Source organism: Micromys minutus (assembly GCF_963924665.1).
Source record: "Micromys minutus genome assembly, chromosome: 13".
In the NCBI taxonomy this organism is placed as follows: domain Eukaryota; kingdom Metazoa; phylum Chordata; class Mammalia; order Rodentia; family Muridae; genus Micromys; species Micromys minutus.
The window spans coordinates 12,516,264-12,542,478 of NC_137982.1; the positions used below are offsets into that span (position 1 = coordinate 12,516,264).

Here is a 26,215-nt window from a genome sequence, read left to right on the forward strand (position 1 = left end):
CAGGGATGAAGGATGAAGGGATGGTTCAATATATGGAAATCCATCAATATAATCCACTATTCAAGAAAACTCAAAGGAAAAAAACATGTGATCATCTCATTAGAGATTAGAAAGCATTTGAAAAAATTCAATACCCCTTCATGTTAATATAAAGATCAGGAATTCAAGGTCCATACCTAAGCATAGTGAAAGCAATATACAGAAAACCAGTAGCCAACATCAAACAAAATGGAAAGACCCTTGAAGCAATCCCACTAAAATCAGGGCCTAGACAAGGCTTCCCACTCTCTACCAGCCTATTCAATATAGTAATACAAGGCCTAGCCAGAGCAATTAGGCAACAAAAAGAAATGAAAAGGATACTAATTAAAAAGGAAGAAGTCAAAATATCACTATTTGCAGATGATATAATAGTGTGCTTAGTGACCCCAAAAATTCCACCAGAGAACCCCTAGACCTGATTGCCAACTTCAGCAAAGTGGCGGGCTATAAACTTAACTAAAACATATCAGTAACTTTCCTCTACTCAAAAGAAAAATGGGCTGAGAAAGAAATCATTTAAAGGACACCCTTCACAATAGGAAAAAAATGTAAAATACCTTGCTTTGATTCTAACTAAGCAACTGAATGATCTGCATAACAAGAACAAGTTTTTTTAAAAAATAAATCAAAGAAGATCTTAGAAGATATAAAGGTTTACCTTGTGTACAATATTTTATCATAGGATGATCTTAAAGTACCCCATCATGGATCAGTTATGATTTGTACTGGTAGCAATGCCTGTACAACCTAAAGAGTCCACAGTTTAACCAGTTGGCCTAGTACAAAGCAGTTTTCCTTCTGTTGAAGTTTGTAACTGTTACAAGATTTTTGTGAATTCTTGAACCATTGTCAGGAGCAGCAGTTGGCCAGGAAATGTTGACTCTTATGTTGCAACTTACAGCAGAGAAATGGTCCACTGCGGACCATTTGTTGTGGTCCCTGTTGGCAGGTCTTGTCTTCCAGGCTTCAGTTGATCAGAGACTACTTCAGAGAGCTGGCCCTTTCTGGTGAAATAAAAGGAAGACATTGAACTATCTACCATTCCTGAAGGTTTGGAAGACTACAGGTAAGCAGCAGAAAGTCGGCAGTGTTCTTCCCTAATGGTTGCAGATGAGAAGGAAATAAAAACTAAACAGGTCAGTGGGCGTCAGACTTTAGAGTAATGTGTAAAAAAAAGATAATGGGTGCACCAGAGCTACAGACGGCCCACTGCCATCAGAACTCACAGCCTGCCCATAGAGAGCTGAACACAGATCAGAACTGGTAGCTTGCCTAGAGGTTGCTAGGCAGTCTGGAGGGCTCTCACTCCTCAACACAGAGGTAAGTCCATGTTCCCTTTCCACTGTCTATTCAAGGAGAGGTCACCTGGAACTCTGAGGGTGCAGGGGACAGTGTTGCCTAAAAACAGACACTTCCAGCCCAAGGTCAAAGCTGGCCTAGTTGCATCAAACTGGGTACTGCCTTTGCAACCAAGACAGCTGAACACACAGGTAAAATCTCCCTCTGGAAACCACAGGCTCACAGTTTCACAGGAGAGACAGGCTCCAGTAAGAGACAACAAAATCACATACCAGCACCAATAACAAGATAGCAATAGGCAAGCACAATAATCTAAGTAATGCAAACCAAAACAATCTGGCAACATTAGAACCCAGTTCTCCCACCACAGCAAATGGAGGATATCTCAAATCACCAGAAAAACAAGATTTAGACTGAAAATCATACTTCATGATGATGATAGAGTTACTTGAGAAGCAAATAAACAACACACTTAAAGAAGTACAGGAAATCCAGGAGAACACATTCAAACAAGTTGAAGCCCTTAAAGGGGAAAGACAGAAAAACACAAAAATTACCTAAAGAGCTACAGAAAGCACAAACAGGTGAAGGAACTGAAAACAGAAATAGAAACAATGAAGAAGTCACAAAATGAAACATCCCTGAAGTTAGAAAAGCTACAAAAAAAAAAATTGGTAGTCATAGATGCAAGCATCACCAACAGAATACAAGAGATGGAAGATAGGATTTCAGGAGCAGAAAATACTGTAGAAATCATTAACACAACAGTCAGAGAAATGCAAAAATCAAAATGATTCTAACTCAAAACATCCAGGAAATTCAGGACACAATGAGAAGAAAAACCTAAGGATAATAGGTGTAGAAGAGAGCAAAGACTCCCAACTAAAAGGCCCAGTATATACGTTCAAAAAATTATAGAAGAAAACTTCCCTAACCCAAAGAAAGATATGACCACAAATAAACAAGAAGCCTACAGAACCCCAAATAGATTGAACCAGAAAAAAAAAATTCTCCAGGACACATAAGAGTCAAAACAAAAAAAATGTTCAAAACAAAGGAAAAATACTAAAATCAGTAAGGAAAAAAAGACAAGTTGCATATAAAGGCAGATCAATCAGAATTACACCAGATTTTCAGCAGAGACTGAAAGCTAGAAGGTCCTGGACTGATGTCATACAGGACCTAAGAGAACGCAAATGCCAGACTAGATTATTATATCCAGCAAAACTCTCAATTACCATAGATGGAGAAACTAAGATATTACAGAACAAATGCAAATTTATACAATATCTGTGCACAAATTCAATACTACAAAGAATAATAGATGGAAAGCTAAACAACAAAGAAGGAAACTTCACCCTTGGAAGATCAAAAAACTAATCTTGCAACAAACACCAAATGAAAAGAAAACACAAACATGACCAGGAACAGTGGAGATCCAGGGACACAGGCCTGGTAAGAGGGCACTCCACGTAGCCGGAAAACATAGAAGTCTGTGCAGAGTGCTCAGAAAGTGCCCTCCCCCCGATTGGTTCAGAGGAGCAGAAACCCAGGCTTAGAGTGTCTTTTCCAAGGCAACAGCCCATGCATGCAGAACAATTGCACAGGCCATCTGCAACCAGGAACAGCAGAGATTCAAGGACACAGGCCAGGTAGAAGGGAGAGACGAGAACCAATGACTGACAACAAGTCCACATATAATCACAGACAAGACGGCAGGAGGAAAGCAAAAGAACGATCCTAGGGAAACCAAGATAACCTGACAACACCAGAACCCAGCTTTCCCATCACATCAAACAAAGGAATGCCAAAAAGTACAGTAAAAGGAGACTCAGATCTAAAATCATGCCTCAAGATGATGATAGAGATCCTTAAACAAGAATGGGAGAAAAAGCATGAAAAAATACAAGCATTTAAAGAGCAAACAAGAAAAACACTCAAAGAAATCAAAGAACTAGAGGAAAATAGAACCAAAGAGATGAAGGAATGGAAGAAGGAATTTGAAATGGAAATGGAAACAATAAAGAAAACATTAAAAAAGACAAGCCTAGAGGAAGAAAACCTAAAAAAAAAAATCAGGAGTCACAGATGCAAGCATTTCCAACAGACTACAAGAGATGGAAGAGAGAATCTCGGGGGCCAAAGACAACATTGAAAACATAGACAAATCAGTCAGAGAAGATGCAAAAACCAAAAAGCTCCTAACCCAAAATGTCCAGGAGATCAAGGACACAATGAGAAGACCAAACCTAAGGATAATAGAAATAGAAGAGGGCAAAGAATATCAACTAAGAGGCACAGTAAATATCTTCAACCAAATCATAGAAGAAATTTCCCCTACCCTTAAGAATGAGATGACCATGAGCATAAAACAACCCTACAGAACTCCATATAGAGTGGTCCAGAAAAGAAATTCCTCCTGACAAATAATAGTCAAAATGCCAATGCCCAAAGCAAAGAATGAATACTAAAAGCAGTAAGGGGAAAAGGTCATGTAACATATAAAGGTAAAACAATCAGAATTATACATGATTTCTCAACAAAGACTATGAAAGCTAGAAGATCCTGGACAGACATCATGCAGATGCTAAGAGAACACAAGTGTCAGCCATAGCTGCTATATGACAAAACTCTCATTCACCATAGATAGAGAGAACAAGGTATTCCAAGAAAAAACTAAATTTACACAATATCTGACACAAACCAAGCACTACAATGAATTATAGGTGGAAAACCCAATAAAAAGAGGGAAACTATATCCTAGTAAAAACAAGAAAACACCTAAGAAAGAAAACCAAAATAAGAAAGACACACAGGCACAATTCTACCTCCAAAGGGAAATATAGCAGGAAACAACAACAACTATTCCTTAATATTTGCTAACATAAATGGACTCAATTCCCAAATAAAAAGATATAAGCTATCAGACTGGATACATTTAAAAAAAAAAAAAAAAAAAAAAACCAGCATTTTACTGAATACAGGAAACTCATCTCAGAGACAAACATAGACACTATCTCATAGTAAAAGGTTGGGAAATAACCTTTGTGGGTCACTGCCTGCACATTCTCCATTACAAGATGGCACTGACATCCGGCTGGAGTTAGCAGTAAACAAGTCATATGCGCACGCACTGGGTAACTTTCCACTCCTTGAGCTCTGCCTCTCCCGTTGCATCATAGGGCCTGATGAGTTTCAACCAATCAGGGAGCTCCACGTCCAAGGCAAAGACTGATTCCTATATAAGGGGATGGGCTAGATAGTTTGGGGTCTTTGTCTTCACGTGTTGCAAGCGTATGCTCTGCCTCTCGAGAGCATTAAAGCTTTACTGCAGAAGAATCCTATTTTGTGTGCCGTGTCATTCTTGCTGGCGAGACGGTTGCACGGGACATCTGGTGCCTGAACCCGGGAACTCAGACCACTCCATTGTCAGCACCAGCGAAGACCCCCTGTCTCTGGGCAGGAAGGATCCAGAACTGCGAGGAGATAAGTTCGGCAAGGTATGTCTGACCCTGGATCTTTCTTTAAATTTGGTTTAAATCTTCCACGGCTGTGGGAAGGGTCCGTAGAGGCTCTGGTCTTTGTCAGTGCAGTTTTTATTCTCTTCCTCTTAATTTCCTCTTATGTCCAACGGGGCTGGTGTTAGTTTTGTGCTTACTCGCCTTTCAGTTTCACTTTGTGCTGCAACGTAAATAAGCCTCGGGCATTACATCGCTGTGATGGACTCTTCACACTTGATCATTACAGCCCTGCAGTCAATTCTTAAGCAGAGAGATCTAGAATTGCCCACCTGAGTCTTACAGTGTTTCGTAAAAGAGGTAGAGCGTGCTGCCCCTTGGTTTGTGGTCTCTGGGTCTCTCTCACCAGCCTCATGGAAAAAATTGGGTAGAGATTTAGGCCATGTGCAGACTGCTGGAGACCTCGGGCTCGGGACCATGGCCATTTGGACGATGGTACAAAATTGTTTAAAAGATGAGAGTTGTAGGCCCGCTGTCGCTGTGGGGCAAGAGGCATTGAGTGAAGTCCAGGATAGACTATCAGAAGCCGAACAGAGTGAGAGGATGGTTGCGCGCAGAAAAAGGCACCCCCCCCCCCAAGGAAAATGGACCTCCAGGTACGCTGCACAGCGGGAGAGTTGTTACCCACAAACCTTCAGATTTTCATTCCCTTATGCCCTCTCATATTAAGTAAAGGGGAGCAAGCTTGTACCCTGTAGATGACCTTGAGGCTCTTAACATTGATAGCCCCGAGACTTCAGATAATGATGAGCGAGAAGGCTTAGACCCAAAGAAAGGCAGGGTCTGGGCTTTTCCTAAGCGCCATTGAGGCAGTACAGCCCATACCATAGAAAACAGAGGATCTGGTATGGGTTCCTCAATGGCCCCCTTACCTCCGAAAAATTAGAAGCTGTTACCCAATTGATTAGAGAACAACTACAATTGGGTCATGTAGAACCCTCTACTTCACCTTGGAATACCCCCATTTTTGTGATTAAAAAGAAATCAGGAAAATGGCAATTGTTGCATGACTTGAGAGCCATCAATGAACAAATGCATTTGCTTGGCCCTATACAATGTGGCCTACCGGTTCTCACGGCGCTCCCAAAACATTGGCCTTTAATGATAATAGATATTAAAGATTGTTTCTTTTCCATACCTTTACATTCTCAAGATAGGCCTAGGTTTGCCTTTATCCTTCCTTCTATTAATCATGTAGAACCTGACAAGAGGTTCCAATGGATGGTCCTGCCTCAGGGCATGGCTAATAGCCCGACTATGCTACAATATGTACATGTATCCATTGACACCTGTTCGGGTGTAATTGCAGCCACTCCCTTATCTGGAGAGAAGGCCTCACACGCCATTCAACATTGCCTAGAGGCCTGGAGTGCCTGGGGTAAACCAAAGTTCTTAAAAACAGATAATGGTCCTGCTTATACCTCACAAAAATTCCAACAATTTTGTAGCCACATGGCCGTGACACATCTCACAGGTTTGCCTTACAACCCACAAGGGCAAGGCATCATCGAACGTGCTCACCGCACCCTCAAATCCTATTTAATAAAACAAAAAGGGGGAATTATGCAAGCTCTACCCCCTGTGCCTATAACTGCAACTTCCATGGCACTATTCACCTTAATTTTTTTAAATCTTGATGACCATGGCCATACGGTGGCTGAAAGGCATTGCCTACCCATGGACAAACCAAGAGAGATGGTGAAATGCAAAGATGTCATAACTAATAAATGAGAAGGACGGGATCTTGTGTTGATCAGATCCAGGGAAGCTGTTTGTGTTTTCCCTCAGGATGAAAATAATCCCTTCTGGGTCTCTGAGAGGCTCACTCAAAAAATGGTGGAGACTCCTGATGACAGCCCTGCTCCTGATGCTTTGGAACCAGAGAGTCAGAGGAGAGGCGAGATAGGCGATTCTGTCGGCATTCCCGAAACCAATTCCAGTGGAACATGATGCTACAGTCTTCCCTAAGTTTTTCACCACCGATATCAACTTGGGTGGGGGTGGGACTCTTTGGAGCAATCCTTTGCTGCGGACTTGTGTTGCTTCTCTGGCTGGTTTGTAACCTCAAGGCCCAAACAAAAAAAGAGACAAGGTGGTTATTGCCCAAGCGCTTGTCACTCTAGAACATGGGGCATCAGCCTATATCTGGTTGTCTATGCTTAAGCAGTAGGTCGCCGGCCAGACAGCTCTTGCACTCCTAGAACTTCGGTTCATTGCACAGGATTAAAGTGTCTGGCTTGAGCAGCCCATGAGGGATGCCGAGCTAAGCATCACAATGAGATCCCCTCGCCACGGGGTATCTCTGGGAGATATGTCATTTTGCATGAGGGTTGCCTGCCCCAGTATCCCTCCCTCAGAAAAACAGCAGAGTGACAGGTCAAGAGTACTACAGGCTACAAAAAGCCTAGCGGTTGCTCCTGTACATGGTCTTTATACACCTTAATGAGGATTTGATTTCTATCTCCACCCTCCTAATATGGGTGTCCTACTTTGCTTAAAGAATAAAAGAAAGGGGGAGATGTGGGGCACTGCCTGCACATTCTCCATTACAAGATGGCACTGACATCCGGCTGGAGTTAGCAGTAAACAAGTCATGTGCGCACGCGCTGGGTAACTTTCCACTCCTTGAGCTCTGCCTCTCCCGTGGCATCATAGGGCCTGATGAGTTTCAACCAATCAGGGGACTCCATGTCCAAGGCGAAGACTGATTCCTATATAGGGGATGGGCTAGATAGTTTGGGGTCTTCGTCTTCACGTGTTGCAAGCTTATGCTCTGCCTCTCGAGAGCATTAAAGCTTTACTGCAGAAGAATCCTATTTTGTGTGCAGCGTCGTTCTTGCTGGCGAGACGGTTGCGCGAGACAAACCTTCCAAGCAAATGGCCCCAAGAAGCAAGCTAGAGTGGCCATTCTAATATGGAATAAAGTAAATTTTCAACAAAAAGTTATCAAAAAAGATAAGGAAGGACACTTTTTACTCATTCAGGCAAAATTTGTCAGAAGGAACTCTCAATCCTTAACATATATACTCCAAATACAAGACGACTCATATTCATAAAATAAACCCTACTAAACCTCAAAAATACATTGTGCCCCACACAATAATTGTGGGAGACCTAAGAATCCCACTCTCACCAATGGATAGATCATGGAAACAGAAACTGAACAAGGACACAGTAAAACTAGCAGAGGTTATGAACCACTTGGAATTAATAGATATCTACAGAACATATTATCCTAAAACAAAAGAATACACCTTTTTCTCAGCACCTCATGCCACCTTCACCAAAATTGACCATATAATCACAAAATTAGCCTCAATAGATATAAGAAGATTGAAATACTCCCATGCATCCTATCTGATTACAGTGGTCTACTACTGGTCTTTAATAACAACAAAGACAAAAAAAACCCATAAAGACATGGAAACTAAACAATGCTCTATTAAAGAGTATCAGGGTCAAAAATAAATAAAGAAAGAATTCAAGGATTTTCTAGAATTTTATGAAAACAAAAACACAACATACCGAAACCTATGAGATGCAAAGAAAGTAGTACTGAGAGAAAAACCCATAGCTCTGAGTGCTTCCAAAAAGAAAGTGGAGAGCGAATAAACTAGCAACTTGACCGAACAGTTGAAAGCTCGAGAACAAAAGATATACCAAAGAGGAGTAGTTGACAAGAAATAATCAAACTCAGAGCAGAAATTGAACAAATAGAAACAGAAAGAACCATTCAAAGAATCAACAAAACCAAAAGCTGGTTCTTTGAGAAAATTGACAAGATCAATAAGGCCTTAGCCAGAATAACTAGAGGGAAAAGAGAGATTATCCAAATTAACAAAATTAGGAATGAGAGTGGAGACATAATAACAAAAACTAAAATTTCAAGAAATCATAAGATCCTACTACAGAGGCCTATACTCAACAAAGCTGGAAAATATGGAGGAAAAGGATGAATTCCTAAACAGATACCAGATACTAAAGTTAAACCAGAACCAGGCAAACCATCTAAATAATTTATAACACCTAAAGAAATAGAAGCAGTCATCAAAAGCCTCTCAAACAAAAAAAGCCCATGTCCAGATGGGTTCAGTAGAGAATTTTATCAGACATTTATTGATGACCTAATATCAACATTATAGAAAATATTCCACAAAAGAGAATCTGATGGAAAACTACCTAACTCATTTTTTGAGGACACAATAACACTTGTTCCTAAACCACACAAAGACCCTACAAGGAAAGAGAACTTCAAAGCAATCTCACTTATGAACATTGATGCATAAATATTCAACATAATACTTGCAGACCGAATTGAAGAACACATCAAAATGATAATTCACCATGATCAAGTAGGATTCATTAGTGATACACAGGGATGGTTTAATATATGGAAATCCATCAACGTAATCCACCATATAAACAAACTCAAAGAAATAAAAACTACATGGCCATCTCACTAATTGCTCAAAAAGCATTTGACAAAATTCAACACCCCTTCATGTTAAAAGTCCTGGAAAGAACAGGAATCCAAGGTCCATACCTAAACATAAAAAAAGCAATATACAGCAAACCAACAGTCAACATCAAACTTAACCATGAGAAACTTGAAGAAATACCACTAAAATAAGGGACTCGACAAGGCTGCCCAATCTCCCCCAACCTATTCAATATAGTACTGGAAGTCCTGGCTGGAGCAATTAGAGAACAAAAGGAAATCAAAGGGATACAAACTGGAAAGGAAGAATTAAAAACATCACTGTTTACAGATGACATGATAGTGTACTTAAGTGACCCCACAAATTACACCAAAAAACTCCTACAGCTAAGAAACAAGTTTAGAAAAGTGGCTAGATATAAAATTAACACAAGCAAACCAGTAGCCTTCCTATACTCAAAAAACAATCATGCAGAGAGAGAAATTAGAGAAAAGATACCCTTCACAATAGTCACAAACAATATGAAATGCCTTGGTGTGACTCTAACTAAGCAAGTGAAGGACCTGTATGACAAGAACTTCAATCCTCTAAAGAAAGAAATTGAGGAGGATCTCAGAAAATGGAAAGATCTCCCATGCTCATGGATTGGAAAGATCAACATCTTAAAAATGGCCATCCTACCAAAAGCAATCCACAGATTCAATGCAATCCCCATCAAAATTCCAACCCAGTTCTTCAAGGAATAAGAAAGATCAATGTACAATGCCCAGAAGTGGAATAGCTGGGTCTTCAGGTAGTACTATATACAATTTTCTGAGCTATCACCAGACAGATTTCCAGAGTGGTTGTATTAGCTTGCAACCCCACTAACAGTGGAGAAGTGTTCCTCTTTCTCCGCAGCCTCGCCAGCATCTGCTGTCATCTGAGTTTTGGATCTTGGCCAATCTGACTGGTGTGAGGTGGAATCTCAGGGTTGTTTTGATTTGCATTTCCCTGATGGCTAAGGATGTTGAGCACTTCCTCAGATGTTTCTCGGCCATTCTGAATTTTTTTGCTTTTCCTCCCTTTCTTGTTTAAGTATCTCTATCAGCATCTGGAGGTATGATTCCAGGTCTGTATCTTCTTTTTCTGGAGTGTTTGGAATTCCGATGTTTGCTGTTATGGGAGAGCTGGGTTCTGGTGTTCCTAGATTGTCTTGGTTTCCTTGGGATATACTCTTTCGCTTTCCTCTTGCCATTTTGTTGTCAGTGATATGTTCTTGCCTTTCCCTTGTATCTGGTCCATGTCCCTGGATCTCCACTGGTGTCAGATGGGCCGAGCCCTGTTCTATGCCTCAGAGTCGTCGGGTGGGAACAGAAGTCCCAACGTTCTGTTCCTGGTCGCTGGCTCAGGCAAGGCTGGGCAGGGCAAGGCAGGGGGTGTACTTTCCGTGTGCACTCCGCAGAGATCTCTCTGTTCCCCGGAAGCCCAGGTCTCCCACCCACCAGTTGCTCAGCCTCTACATGTCTCCGTTCCTGGTGGCAGATGCTCCAGGCTCTGCTCTGCGTCCTGAAGTCGCCGCCGGGTAGAAACAGAATTTCTAATTTTTTGTTCCCGGTCCCTGGATCAGGCAAGGCAGGGCAGGGAAAGGCAGGGGGTGTACTTTCCGTGTGCACTCCGCAGAGATCACTCCGCTCCCCTGCAGCCTAGGTCTCCCACTCACCAGTTGTTCCTTGCTTCTTCTTAAAAGTAATTTAAAACAAGTTATTTAAGGATGATATAAACAAATAACTAAATAAACAAACTAAATAAACTAAATGGCTAGATTTAACTAAGAAAAGGTTTGGAATTTGGAGAGAATAGGAAATGGCAGTTCTTGACGATGTAGTAATTGTCAGAGTTGTCCTATTGCTCTATCACAAATCTCATGTCTAGCAGATAATTTGTCTGAGTTAAATCATTTGTATTAATAAAATTATTACTGGAAAGATATATTTTGCAAAAAGGCTTCTTAAGATTATGAAAAGGGAATCATCTCCCCCTTGGGTTCCTCCTTGTTTGACTGTTGATAATTTACAGGACAAAGATTGTGTTCCCCAAAAGGGTAGACTTTCCCTGAAGGCTCTTTTTTTTTTCCAGAAGTTTGATGGGTTTTATTCTGCTGTGTAGTAAAATCTAATCACAAAAAGAGAGAATGAGAAGGCTTGTGAATTAAGGCCCCATTGAATATAGAAGGTGCAAGAGCTTAAACCATTCTAATTAGTGTTTTCCTGAACAGAATTGGAGCCTCCTGGGGTTATGATAGTCCCAGAGTGAGTACATGGATGAAAGCCTGCGTGGTTGTGATGAGCTACCAAACTAAAATGCTTTTATGGAGAATGATATGAAAGAAACCTGAATGAACAAGAGAGAAGGGGACTGCCCATACCCTTAACTCTGGGCACCCATTAAATGATATGAGATGAATATTATGTCCTGTCCCAGGGTAAATTGAAAGGGGGCAGAAATTAGAAAAATAGTGACATTGGCACCAAGAAGATCAAAGTTGTAAACTAAGGTGAAATATTATTGTCAATAGAAGGAACAACATGAAAAATTGCTAATTATAATAAAAACAGATTTTTAAGTAAGACATGAGTACTCAGATGGAGCAAAGACATAGAATAATAGTTCAGGAAAGCATAGAGAAATGTGCCAAAGATCTAAGATCCTGAAACATGTGACAGGGCATCGAATTTATTTTGTGAGATCTTGACATGGTATAAATGGAATCTTATTTATATACCATAGAATCAACATTTTTGATTCCTCATTGTGAGAGTGAGTGGATGGACAGCAGAATTTACATCAGTGAGTCCCTATGGAGAATCTATTTCTAACATTGATGAAATAAGAAAGAAGAGCATCATGTTATCTGGAGCTTTTGCAGAACAGAAAAGTGAAGAATAATCAGGGTTTGGCTGGAACTACCACCTCTCCTCCATGTTTCCCAATATCCCTGAAACACCAGACAGAAGCTGACAGACTAGAGGTGATCATATCTTTTCTCTTTGGGTATTCTTTACTTCTCCTGGATTTCAGTTAAATTTACTGATTTGAAGAGTTATTACACTGCTTTTGTATTGTCTCATCTCTTCTAAAGAACAATCATTTTTCCTCTTGGCCTCAGCATTCTTGATAGCTACACTTGAACAGGTTAGAGCACTCAGGACATGATGGGAGCTTAATTGAGATGGGAGAAGAGAAAAGAAACATACAGATTTTTAAAACCCACAACAAAACACAACTATTGTTTCCTACTTTTCTTGAATATGAATAATTGAAAAGCACTATTTTGGTCAAAAGAAAATGGGTTGCATATTGCATTGCAATATTGTTATCTTTATGAGAGAGAAATAAGAGATTTACCCTCCATTTCATGGATACTATTTTCTTCCACAAAGAGAGGGACTTACTCCATCTTTCTTTCTGTCTGTTTCTTCTCTTTCACATTCATTACTACATTTATACTGACATCTGAGTTTGGATGGGTTTTGAAGAAGTAATAACATACTACCGACATATGACATTGTTTTCTGAGTACACTGATATGTACACATAAGGGAAAAACAAAGGCAAAAGAATAAATATTGGAAATTGTACGTCTCTAACTTTGCCACTCTTTCCTGATTTGTGGATTTCCTTCATTAACAAAAGATGGTCTGACAACATGTGAGTGACAAGATGTGAGAATGACAAAGTCCTGCCAAATGAATAGAGATGTGCTTCAGAAAGATGTTGCAAGTGCTGAAGAATGTGAAGCAAAGCCTTTGGGGTAAATACAGTTCAAACATTCATCTGCTATCTAAGATTCGAAAGGACAATTTTTTTGGTAATACATAAGGTGTGTTGGAAAACTGAAGAGTGAAAAATAAACTACAAAGCACTGGTCGTGAAATGAAATAAAAAATCAGAAGGAAAAGACTACAAAAATACATCTATAAAATTTATCATTTTAACTCTACATAGAAGCTTAGTATAACAAAAGATTTAATGTGAAGATAAAGGACAGTTTTAAATGTCCTGAATAATAGTTTTGAATATCTAATCTTTTGTGGCTGTCTATGGTAGAGTCAGTCTCCATTAATCAGCTGTAACTGAGGTGGTTGTGATGTTGTGTTTAGTTCCTTTATCTCTGTAGATATTTCGCCAAAGTGATAACAAGTATTGAGGAGAAGGGGAGATGATTATTAGCAAGTATGACATTTTAGTGGAACTTTAGAGGCAAAGTAGCAAGATCACCACATTTTACACTACCAGGAAGGACTGCAGTGAAGGAGAGGTTCTTGAGATGGCATGCCAGAGGTAGCCAATTAAGGACAAGGATGAGGGAGAGAAAGGGGAAAGATTTAGATAAAGCATAACTGTGTGAACTGAAGTGAGTATCTCCCAAAGTGGTGGTTAAACAAGCCATTCTGCACACATTCTACTCTTTATCTAGAAGCTCAGGTCATCTTTTCATCTCAGTGAAAATTTGAAAAATAATTATAAAAAAGGCAAGTTACAGCTATAAATTTTATTTTTGTATTTCAGCGGAAGGACACTGGTTTTATTTAGTATGAGTAGCATAAAAATAATCTTTTCTATATTTTCAGGCAGGAAATTTTCATATTCTTAAGAGAGAGTTTTGTGGATCCATACTTTCATGAACAATGAATACCAACTATTTAGAACAAGGATCATGGAGGCACATACACACACACACACACACAGAGAGAGAGAGAGAGAGAGAGAGAGAGAGAGAGAGAGAGAGAGAGAGAACCATTAAAATGAAGTAGTACAATAAAGATCTCAAAGGACAGTAACGTGATTGCAAGAATAAAATCAGCATGATTTGTGAATTGCTGATTGCAATTTTTTTAAGAACTAGAAAGAAAGTGAGATAGAAAAATTCTCATAATAGAGATTAATTAAAATTAATGTCCAATTCATAATATTTTTGCGAAAATGATAGTCAGAAAAAATGTGTACCATGACACCTAGCTTTTATTTAAGTTCTGAGAAATAGTGCACTCTATTAAAGCAATGACTTCCCACTGAGATAGCTCTACTCCTGAGTTCAAAGAACTGTAAGAAATGTCACAAATAAACTACAGTCTTCATATTAAAAACTACAAGCTGGGAGTGGTGATACACACCTTTCATCCCAAGCATGTGGGAGGCAGAGGCAGATGGATTTCTCTGGGCTTGAGGACACGTTGGTTTACAGAGCAAGTTCCAGGACAGCCAGAGTTACATAGTGAGACCCTGCCTTAAAACCAACTCCTATTCCAAATTCTCCATTAATCAAAGAATTTGTAAAAACAGCATATAAACCAGCATCCTTATAAAATGTAGCTGTTACAGGCATAAAATCTGTAAAAAAAAAAATTACATAGGCAGTAATTTTCTCGTTTAAGGCAAGAAACAAAACTGTTTTCAGCCATCAAGTATATATATGTAAACAAAAAATAAAATAAAATATTCTTGCCATGAAAATACTAAGAATGACAACTGCATCTAATTATATTATTTGGTAATTTATTGACTACTCACAGAAAAGTTGATGAAAACCAGTAAAGAAGACAACCATTGAAATTTGAAAAAAAATGGGTGAGGCACTGTGAAGAATGAGGAATTTCATTCATATTTTGTGGTAAAAGGGCAAAGATATCATGGTAGCATGCAAATACATGTTTATTATCATAATTAGAAGCACATAAGTAAGGACCACCTAAATCTGAATTGACACATGGAGGTAAGTTTGAGACAATGACCATCATTTTATTACATATATATGGTAGTATATTGAATTATTATTTTGTGTATATTACATAGATGAATATGGTTGTTTGTGTGAGTGTGTATGGGATAATATCAATCCCTTCTACCTTCATCTTGGGTATGTTCAGTTGACTTACTAGAATGCTGTAATTAAAAGAAAAAATATGTCTGAGTTTTGGCATCTTTCCTTTTCCAACTCTAATCTTCCCTCTTTGCAGATGATGTAGACCATGACTTATGGCCACTAAAAACAAGACAGAAGTGACTGAATTTGTGTTGCTGGGATTGTCCAGCCGTCCAGAGATGCAGCCAGTTATTTTTGGAGTTGTCCTTATCATGTACCTGATGGCTGTTTTGGGCAATACCCTATTAGTACTAGTTGCTTGCTCAGACCCCATGCTTCAGACCCCCATGTACTTCCTTCTCAGCCAGCTTTCCTTGATTGACATATCTCTCACAACCATCACTGTTCCTCAGATGCTGGTGCACACACTCTCTGTGGATCGAAGAATTTCCTATAACTGTTGCATGACACAACTATTTTTCTTTATGGCAGTGGGGAGCATGGAAGGCCACTTACTGGCTGCCATGGCATATGACCGCTATGTTGCCATCTGTGACCCTTTAAGATACTCTGCCATTGTTAGCCACAGCCTCTGTCTGAGAATAACATTGACCTCATGGGTGGTAGTCAGCCTTAACAGTCTCCTTTACAGTGTGTTAGTCACTCGTTTAACCTTGTGTGGAAACCAGGTCACCCACTTCTTTTGTGACATCACTCCTCTGCTGAAGCTCTCCTGTACTCGACCAGTGGTCAATGAAATGTTAATCTTCACTGAGGGTGTAGCTGTAGTTGTCAGCCCATTCTTCTTTATTTTGGGCTCCTATGTTCGAATAGGTTTTGCTATTGCCCACATGCATTCAATTGCTGCCCTGAGTAAAGCTATGTCCACCTGTGCCTCCCACATTCTGGTTGTGCTGCTCTTGTATGGTTCTGTGATTCGCATGTACCTCAAGCCATCATCTACCTATGACTTGGACCAGGATCGACAGATTGCCATCTTTTATACATTGGTCACCCCTATGCTAAATCCATTAATCTATAGCCTCAGGAACCAGGACGTTAAAGGAGCTGTCAGGAGGCTTCTTAAGAAACTCTGCATCTAAGGAAGCTTTCAGGTTGGTGAAGACAAAGAAAGAATGACAAATATTCTTTAAGTAGCTTATATAGTCTCTTATTAATGTGTATGAATCATATTCCTGTGGAAGAATCTTTGATATCAACTCCTTCTTGTATTAAAAAATGAAATTATGAATAAACGATTCTCAAATACTTTGCATAGATCATCATCACAGTGTAACCCAGAATATACTTTTAATTCACTGAACTTCAACCATATAACATTAATCCCAGAGAATGACTCATCAACAAGGTAGCAAATCAATTTGTCTTACAGAAAGCAATCCTTTTCCTAGTCATGTGTCTTATGCTTTTTTTCAGGGTAAAGCCAAACTGACATCAAAACTACTGCACATGAAATTAAAATTAAAACAAATCATGAGTAAAATGGAATAATTTTTCCTAAAAGGTATGTATATTTATAGTCTCTTAATTCATCGACATTTAAGGTACAATAATAAATTCAATGTTTATAGTTTATATTATTTCTTTTTTACCTCCAGCTGTCATGTGATGGTCATATTATTTTTATGATATGCATTAGGTAATTATGGAGTGATGTTTCATAGACAATTAATTACACATTTTTGAGTTGATAAAAAGTTCCAGAGAACTAAAAATATCAGAGGTGTTAAAACATAGGTGACACTCAAAACTATGGGGTGAATAAAGTGAGTATAGAAAAGAGAAGAAATATAAGCCAAGAGTTGATATGGATGGGATACAAGAGAATGTTTTAAAGAAATTGGGGAAGACAAAGCAAAAATTAACTGATGCTTCTTAACAGATGCTTCTTCACAACATTTGAACAGTTATGAGTCTGCACTAGCCATCACAAGCTTCTCTGACCAAACAGGAAAGCATAGTAATGCTATTGATAAATACAGAAGCATGTAGAAGGTAGTTTGATAATACATTATAATTATTAATACATCAAAAGGTTTCTTCCTTGGGCTGTAATTTCTCTAGCCATGATATGTTCATGTTTACCATATCATCAATGAATTTCCTACTGTGAAAAAGGTCTCGGGTGTTCAGATACTTCAATGGTTTATTGAACTACCCCAGAACCTTATGAAATTTTGAGACTATTATATTAGCAAGCACATATTGCTTGGTGGGTTCATTTGTAACATTCAGGGAAGTGCTAGATAAGATAATTTATGTCTTTTTCCCCTAGCAAGCAGGATAACTTCCTTGCCCACTAGATTTCCATCATGGATTTTAATCTAAGGTGGTCATCTCAGGAAGATCACCTGCTAGTCTTATGATGGCTCCTGACAGATAATATCTTCTACCACCATGAAGGTCCTAGCAGAAAAGAATTCCTGATCAGTTTTCTATTGATCCATCTATGTTCTACATGAAAAGTTAATAGTATAATTAGCAATAATTATCCTAGACAATTAAGAGCAATGGCAGTAGCTAATGTTGATTTGGATGCCTCTGGGACACCATTAACCAATATCTCATGTGGGGATACTCTGTTCCTGACACTAAGGTTTCTATTTAATAATCAATGTTCTTCAGGAGCAGTGTTGCTTGCCTGAGCATGGTATCTCTGTTCATTTTCCAGGTTTTGGTCATAATTTCCATTAGCTTACAAACTAGTGAGGCTTCATATTGTTTCTTGATACATCTTTAGTTTTTGTTACCTTGCCTTCATCTCTCCTCTCTCTCACTTTTTTAAGCTTTCCCTGTTTAAACATTTATTTTCTAGATACCCCCCCTTCCCCAGTTTATCAGAGGCATCATGAGTGACACCTGCTAGAGTATAATTCAATCTGTTTATCACTGAGATCAGCCATCCAAATCTTGTGTTCATGTTCTGTCTCTAAGCAACTACTTATTATTCTGTACATGCCTTTTGTTTTGTCAAGGTATTTAACATGGGACCTATCACCTTGATAAGATTTAGTTGTTCAATACATTATTAGTAATAATGGGAATTTGTTAAGAAGGTAGAGAACATGTTAAATGACTTCACCAACAAAAGGTTAGGAAAAATATAAGGAAACTAGTTGAGCTATTAGATTTGCTGGTGATGGTTTTATGCTAATATGTGCTCAACTCCTCAAATTACATAAAACAAATTTGTTGATTTTTATGTGTGTACATGTGTATTTGTATGCATATGTGTATTTTTTGCATATGTATATTTATATGTGTATGTATGTGTGTGTGCATATGTGTATGTATTGCTTTGTATATTCTAGATGAGTGCTCTAACCACTAAGTTACATTTCCAGATTTTTTATTGGATATTTTATTTGTTTGCATTTCAAATGTTATCTTTTTAACCAGATTCCAGTCTGGAATCCCCCTATCCCATCCTTCCTCTCCTGCTTATATGAGGGTGCTGCCTCCACTCCTGCCTCACTGCCCAAGTATTTTTTTACATTGGGATCTGGAGCCTTCCCAGAAACAAAGGCATCTTCTCCCACTGATGTCCAACAAGGCCATCCTCTGCTATATATGCCAATGGAGTCATGGGTCACACCATGTGTACTCTTTAGTTGGTGATTTAGTCTCTGGGACTCTGGGGAGTCTAGTTGGTTGATATGGTTGTTCTCCCAATGGGGTTGCAAACCCCCTCATCTCCGTCAGTCCTTTTTCTAACTGTTCCAATGAGGTCCTGTGCTCAGTCAGATGGTTAACTGCAAGCATCCTCATCTGTATTGGTAAGACTATGTCAGAGTACCTGAAGAGACATCCATATCAGGCCACGGTCAGAAAGTACTTCTTGGCATCCAAAATAGTGTCTGAGTTTGGTGCCTGTATATGGGATGGATTTTTAAATAAGGGAACTCTTTTCATTTTCTATTCCATACATTGTTGCTGTATTTCCTCCTGTGAGTATTTTGTTCCCCCTTCTAAATAGAACTGAAGCATCAATGCATTGGTCTTTCTTTTTCTTGAGCTTATTGTGTTATATGAATTGAATCTTGGGTATTGTAAGAGTTTGAGCTAATATTAATGTATCAGTGAGGATATAATATGTGTCTTTTGTGATTGAGTTACCCCACTTAGAATAATATTCTCTAATTATATCAATTTGCCTAAAAATTTAATGAAGCCATTTTTAAAATAGCTGAGGGATACTTCATTGTGAAAAATGTAATGTATTTTCTGTACGCATTTTTCTGTTAAAAGACATTTGGGTTGTTTCCAGCTCCTGGCTAATATAAATAAGGCTGTTAGGAACATGGTTGAGCATGTGTCCCTGTTAGATGTTACAGCATCTTTTGGGGATATGCCCAAGAGAGATATAGCTAGGTACACAGGTAGTCCTCCATCCAATTTTCATAGTAACAGCCGGACTGATTTCCACAGTGATAATACGAGGTTACAATCCAACCAACAGTGGAGGAATGTTTCTCTTTCTCAACATCCTAGCCAACATCTGCTGTCACCTGAGTTTTTGATCATAGCCATTCTGACTGGTGTGAGGCAAATTCTCAGGGTTGTTTTGATTTGCATTTCCCTGATGACAAGGGATGTTAAGCATTTCTTTAGGAGCTTCTCAGTGATTCAATATTCCTCAGTTGACCAATTTTCCTCATGAACATTGATGCAAAAGTACCCAATAAAAATCTTCCAAACATAATCCAATAACATATCAAAACAATTATTCACCATGATCAAGTAGATTTTATCTCAGGGATACAAGGATGGTTTAATATATAAAAATTCATCAGTATCATCCACTATATAAACAAACTCAAAAAAAACCCACATGATCATCTCTTTAGATGCAGAGAAAGCATTTGATAAAATTCAACACCAAATCATGTTAAAAGTCTTGAAAAGGTCAGGAATTCAAGGCTCACACTTAAAAATAGTAAAATCAATATACAGCAAACCAGTAGGAACATCAAGCTAAATGGTGAGAAACTTGAATCAATTCCACTAAAATCAGGGACTAAACAAGTCTGTCAACTCTCTCCTTACATACTCAATATAGTACTAGGATATACTAGACAGAGCAATAAGACACCAAAAGAAAAGGTTATAGGGTACAAAATAGAAAGAAAAAATTCAAATTATCACTATTTTTAGATGATAGGATAGTATACTTAAGTAACCCCAACTATTCCATGCCAAAACTTTTACAGCTGATAAAAAACTTCAGCAAAGTGGCTATATATGAAATTAACTCAAACAAATCAGTAGCCTTCTTCTACTCAAAGGACAAACATGAGGAGAAAGAAATTAGGGAAAAGATATCCTTAAAAAAAGTCACAAACAACATGAAATACCTTGGTGTGACTCTAACTAAGCAAGTGAAATACCTGTATGGCAAAAACTTCAAAACTCTGAAGAAGGAAATTGAAAAAGATCTCAGAAAATGGAAAGATCTCCAATGTTCATGGATTGGAATGATGAACATTGTAAAAATGGCCATCTTACCAAAAGCAATCTACAGATTCAATGCAATCTCTATCAAAATTTCAACTCAATTCTCCATAGAATTGGAAAGAGCAATTTGCAAATTCATCTGGAATAACACAAAACCTAGAATATCAAAATCTATTCTGAACAACAAAAAAACGTATGCAGGAATCACCATCTGCAACATCAAGCTGCATTACAAAGCAATTGTGTTTAAAAGAGCATGCTACTGGTACAGAGATAGGCAGGCAGATTAGTGGAACAGAATGAAAGATCAATAAATGAACAAATCGTTTACATGTATTTTATGTTCATTGTAACAAGTAAGATTTTAATGCATACTGTAAAATCTTTTTAAAAAATCAAGTACTCACAAATATGTATTTATATACATTTATGCAAAAATGCTTAAAATCTGCATATTGATACTTGTTTTTTAAAATAAAGTTGTTCAATTTTTTAAAAAAAGAAATGAACTCTCACACATATAGCCACTTGATATTTTACAAAAGAGATAAAAACATTCAATGGAAAAAAGACAACTTCTAAAACAAATAGTGTTGGATGAATTGGCAGGCAGCTTGCATAAGAATGAAAATAGATCCTTTCTTACCTTTTTGTACAAAGCTCAAGTTCAAGTTGATCAAAATCTCAACATAAAACCTGGTACACTGAATCTATTAGAAGAGAAAGTGGGAAAAACAATAGAACACAGAGGCAAAGGGGGAAATTTTCTGAATAAAACACAAATTATTTGAGCTACAAATTTAATGATATTGCAAAGCTCTGTAGGGATAAGGACACTGTCAAGAAAACAAAATGGTAGCCAAGCAAAAGGCCCAAAGAAGCAAGCTGGAGTGGCCATTATAGAATCTAATAAAGTAGATATTCAACCTAAAGATATCAAAAAAGATAAGGAAGAACACTTCTTACTCATTACAGGGAAAGTTTACCAGGAGGAACTCTCAATCCTTAACATATATGCTCCAAATACAAAAGCATCCATATTCATAAAAGAAATCCTACTAAAGCTCAAAAAATTCATTGAACCACACATAATAATAGGGGGTGACCTCAACACCACACTCTCATCAATGGACAAATCATGGAAACTGAAACTGAACAAGGACACAGTGAAACTAGCAGAGGTTATGAACCAATTGGAATTAATAGACATCTACAGAACATTTGATCAAAAAAATACAACATCTTCTAAACACCTCACAGCACCTTCAACCATATAATGGGTCACAAAAAAAGCCTCAGTAGATATAAGAAGATTGAAATACTCCAATGCATCCTATCAGATCACCATGGTCTAAGTCTAGTCTTTAATATCAACATAGACAGCAAAAAGCCCATATACATATAGAAACTAAACAATGCTCTATTAAATGATAGCATGGTCAAAGAAATAAAGAAAGAATATAAAGATTTTCTAGAATGTAATAAAAATGAAAACACAACATACACAAACCTATGGATACATTGAAAGCAGTACTGACAGGAAAACTAATAGCTCTAAGTACATCCAAAATGAAACTGGAGAGAGCATACACTAGCAACTTGACAGCACAGCTGAAAGCTCTAGAACAAAAGGAAGCAGATACACCCAAGAGGAGTAGACAGCAAGAAATATTCAAACTCAGAACAGAAATTGACCAAATTGAAACAAAAAGAACCATTCAAAGAATCAACAAAACCAAGAGCTAATTTTTTAAGAAAATTAACAAGATTGATAAAGCCTTAGCCAGAATGACTAGAGGGTAAAGAGAAAGTATCCAAATTAACAAAATCATAAAGGAAAGAGGAGACATAACAACTGAAACTGAGAAAATTCAAAAGATCATCAGATCCTACTACAAATGCCTATACTCAACAAAGCTGGAAAATCTGGAAGAAATGGATAAATTCCTAGGCAGATAAAAGATACAAAAGTTAAACCAGGACCAAATAAACCATCTAAATAATCCCATAAAACCTAAAGAAATAGAAACAGTCATCAAAAGCCTCCCAACCAAAGAAAGCCCAGATGCAGAAGGGTTCATTGCAGAATAATATCAAATATTTATTGACAACCCAATATGAATACTATCCAAACTATTCCAAAACATAGAATCAGATGGAATACTACCTAACTCATTTTTAGAGGCTACAATAACCCTTGTTCCTAAAACACACAAAGACCCTACAAGGAGAGAAAACTTCAGACCAATCTCACTTATGAACATTGATACAAAAATACTCAACAAAATCCTTGCAAACCAAATCCACAAACACATCAGAACGATCAAACGATCATTCACAATGATCAAGTAGGCTTCATCCCTGGGATGCAGGGAAGGATCACCATACTGAAATCCATCAACATAATCTACCATATAAACAAACTCAAAGAAAAAAACTACATGGTCATCTCACTAGAGGCTGAGAAAACATTTGACAAAATTCAACGCCCCTTCATGTTAAAAGTCTTGGAAAGAACAGGAATCCAGGGCCCATAAGTAAACATAATAAAAGCAATATACAGCAAACCAATAATCAACATTAAACTTAACCATGAGAAACTTGAAGCAATTTCACTAAAATCAGGGACTTGACAAGGCTGCCCACTCTCCCCCTACCTATTCAACACAGTACTTGAAGTCCTGGACAAAGTAATTAGACAGCAAAAGGAAATCAAAATGATACAAATTGGAAAGGAAGATATAAAAATATCATTGTTTGCAGATGGCATGATAGTGTACTTTAATGACCCCAAAAATTCCACCAGAGAACTTCTACAGCTGATAAGTTCAGCAAAGTGGCTGGATACAAAATTAACTAAAACAAATCAGTAGCATTCCTCTACTCAAAGGACACCATACAGAAAAAGAAATTAGCGAAAAGATACCCTTCCCATTAGTCACAAACAGTAAGAAATACCTTGGTGTGACTCTAACTAAGCAAGTGAAGGACCTGTATAACAAGGATTTTAAATCTCTAGAGAAAAAAATTGCGGAAGATCTCAAAAAACTGGAATATCTCCCTTGCTCAGGGATTGGAAGTATCAACATTGTAAAAATGGCCATGATACCAAAATCAATCTACAGATTCAATGCAATCCCCATTAAAATTCCAACCCAATTTTTAATAGAGTAGGATAGAGAAATGTGCAATTTCATGTGGAATAACAAAAGATCTAGAATAGCGAAACCCATTCTCAACAACAAGAAAACATCCCTGACCTCAAGCTATATTACAAGGCAATTGAGGTAAAAACTGAATGGTACTGGTATAAACATAGGCATGTGAATCAGTGGAATAGAATACAAGATCCAAAAATAAGCCCTCATATATATGGTCACTTGATTTTTGACAAATTTGCTGTAAACATTCAGTGAAAAAAGGACAGCCTATTCAACAAATAGTGTTCCAACTGGCACTCAGCATGCAGAAGAATGAAAATCGACCCTTTCTTACCTCCTTGTACAAAGCTCAAGTGCAAGTGGATCAAAGATCTCCACATTAAACCAGGTACACTGAAACTATTAGAAGAGAAAATAGGGAAAACCTTAGAACTCATAGGCACAGGAGAAATTTTCCTAAACAGAACTCCAATGGCTTGTGCTTTAAGGTCAAAGATTGACAAATGGGACTTAATAAGATTGCAAAGTTTCTGTAAGGCTAAGGATACCATCAAGAAAACAAAACAACAGCTAACAGAGTGGGAAAAGACCTTTACCAACCCCACTTCAAATAGAGGACTAATATCAAACGTATACAAAGAAGTCAAAAAACTAGACACCAGAGAATCAAATAACCCTATTAAAATATGGGGTACAGAGCTAAAAAAAGTTCTCAATTTAGGAATATCGAATGGCTGAGAAGCATCTAAGGAAGTGCTCGACATCTTTGGCCATCAGGAAAATGCAAATCAAAACAATCCTGAGATTTCACCTCACACCAGTCAGATAGGCCAAGATCCAAAACTCAGATGACAGCATATGCTGGCTAGCATGTGTACAAAGAGGAACATTTTTCAACTGCTAGTTGTGTTGTAAACTGGTACTCTGGAAATCAGTCTGGGATTCCTTAGAAAATTGGACATAGTGCTACCTGAAGATCTAGTTATTCCACTTCTGGGCATATACACCAGAGACATGCCAATATACAACAAAGACACATGTACCACAATGTTCATAGAAGCTCTATATATAATAGCCAGAAGCTGGAACGAACCCAGATATCCTTCAGTGGATGAATGGATACAAAACTTGTGGTACATTTACACAATGGAGTACTACTCAGCTGTGAGTTTCTACATAGTCAGAAACAATGACTTAATGAAATTCTTAAGAAAATGGGTCCACCTAGAGAATATCATCCTGAGTGAGATGACCCAGTCACAAAGAACAGTCATAATATGCAGTCACTGATAATGGGATTCTAACCCAAAAAAGCTTTGAACACCCCAGAAACAACTCACAGACTGTGTGAAGTTCAAGAAAAAAATGAAAAAGAAAAAAACCATTATACTCAATCCTTACACACCAAGAAAAGTTATTCTAATTTCGGGTTACATCATGTTTTACATGGACTTTATGCTCATTGTAACTAGTAAGACCTTAATGCACACTATCAAACCTTGGGGGGAAAAAAAAAGAAAAAAAAACAGCACTGACAAAAATGTATTCGTATACTTTTATGCAAAAATGCTTAAAATTTGTACATTTATCTTTGTTTTTTAAAATAAAGTTGTTCAAATAAAAGGAAAAAAGGAAAAGAAAAAATTTTTTTGTGGGAAGGAGATTTGTATTGGTTTGTTTAGGTTTGGTTAAGTTTGAAGACTTTAATGACTCTTGAAACCTGGTCTCCATATTGAATCATACTCTCTGGCTTTAAATCACTCCTAGCTTGGCTGTAACTCTTTTCATGCCTTCCAGCCATTTTATATTGCTAACATAAAAACAGTTTGTCTGTTCACACAGAAAACAGTAGTTTGTCTCAGAGAGAGGTTAAGTTGTCCATGTTATGCTCTCAGGTTTGTCATTGTGGTTTGTTCTTTGAAATTCCCCCAACTGTAGCCTTCACTTAGGACCAATCAAAATATAGGTCAGCTTCAAGTGTCTTAACTATACAAAGAAAAAAGAAATAAAAAACCTTGGATAAAGTCCATATTCTGCACACAATTATGAGATTACTCTAGTTTTTTCCCTATATAAACTATCCCTGAAAACCACTTATGGTTGTAGCTTTCAGCTACCAAGTCTGAGCTACGTTCCAGATTTATCAGTCTTGAGATGTACACTCAAAAAACTATCCATAACTGTCTGAGATTGGTGTTCCTGTGATTTATGAGGTAACTCTTGAACCCTAACAATGACTTTATTTGTAAAAGTAACTTTCATTTATCTGATATAATTGTTGTCTTAGAGGATTCTTTCAGAATAAGATCACTCTTTCTAATTCTTTCTAACCTCTGGCTGGCTGGTTCAATCCCTGACCCAAACTCCTCTCCAAGTTGACTGACTCTGACTGACTTCTCTCATCTTCTCACTGAATTGCTCTTCTTGGCCTCAAAA

General features: G+C 37.9%; 1 protein-coding gene across 1 annotated transcript in view; it reads left to right on the forward strand.

The window, feature by feature from the left end:
- Window positions 1-16,246, forward strand: part of LOC308428833 (olfactory receptor 1E5-like) — a gene marked incomplete at both ends in the record, with an annotated part of 29,746 nt that extends 13,500 nt beyond the window's left edge. The window contains one exon of the mRNA XM_080927398.1: window positions 15,314-16,246. Within this exon, the coding sequence (XP_080783524.1) occupies window positions 15,314-16,246 (933 nt within the window). The remainder of the gene's footprint in view (window positions 1-15,313) is intronic.
- Window positions 16,247-26,215: the final 9,969 nt, after the last annotated feature.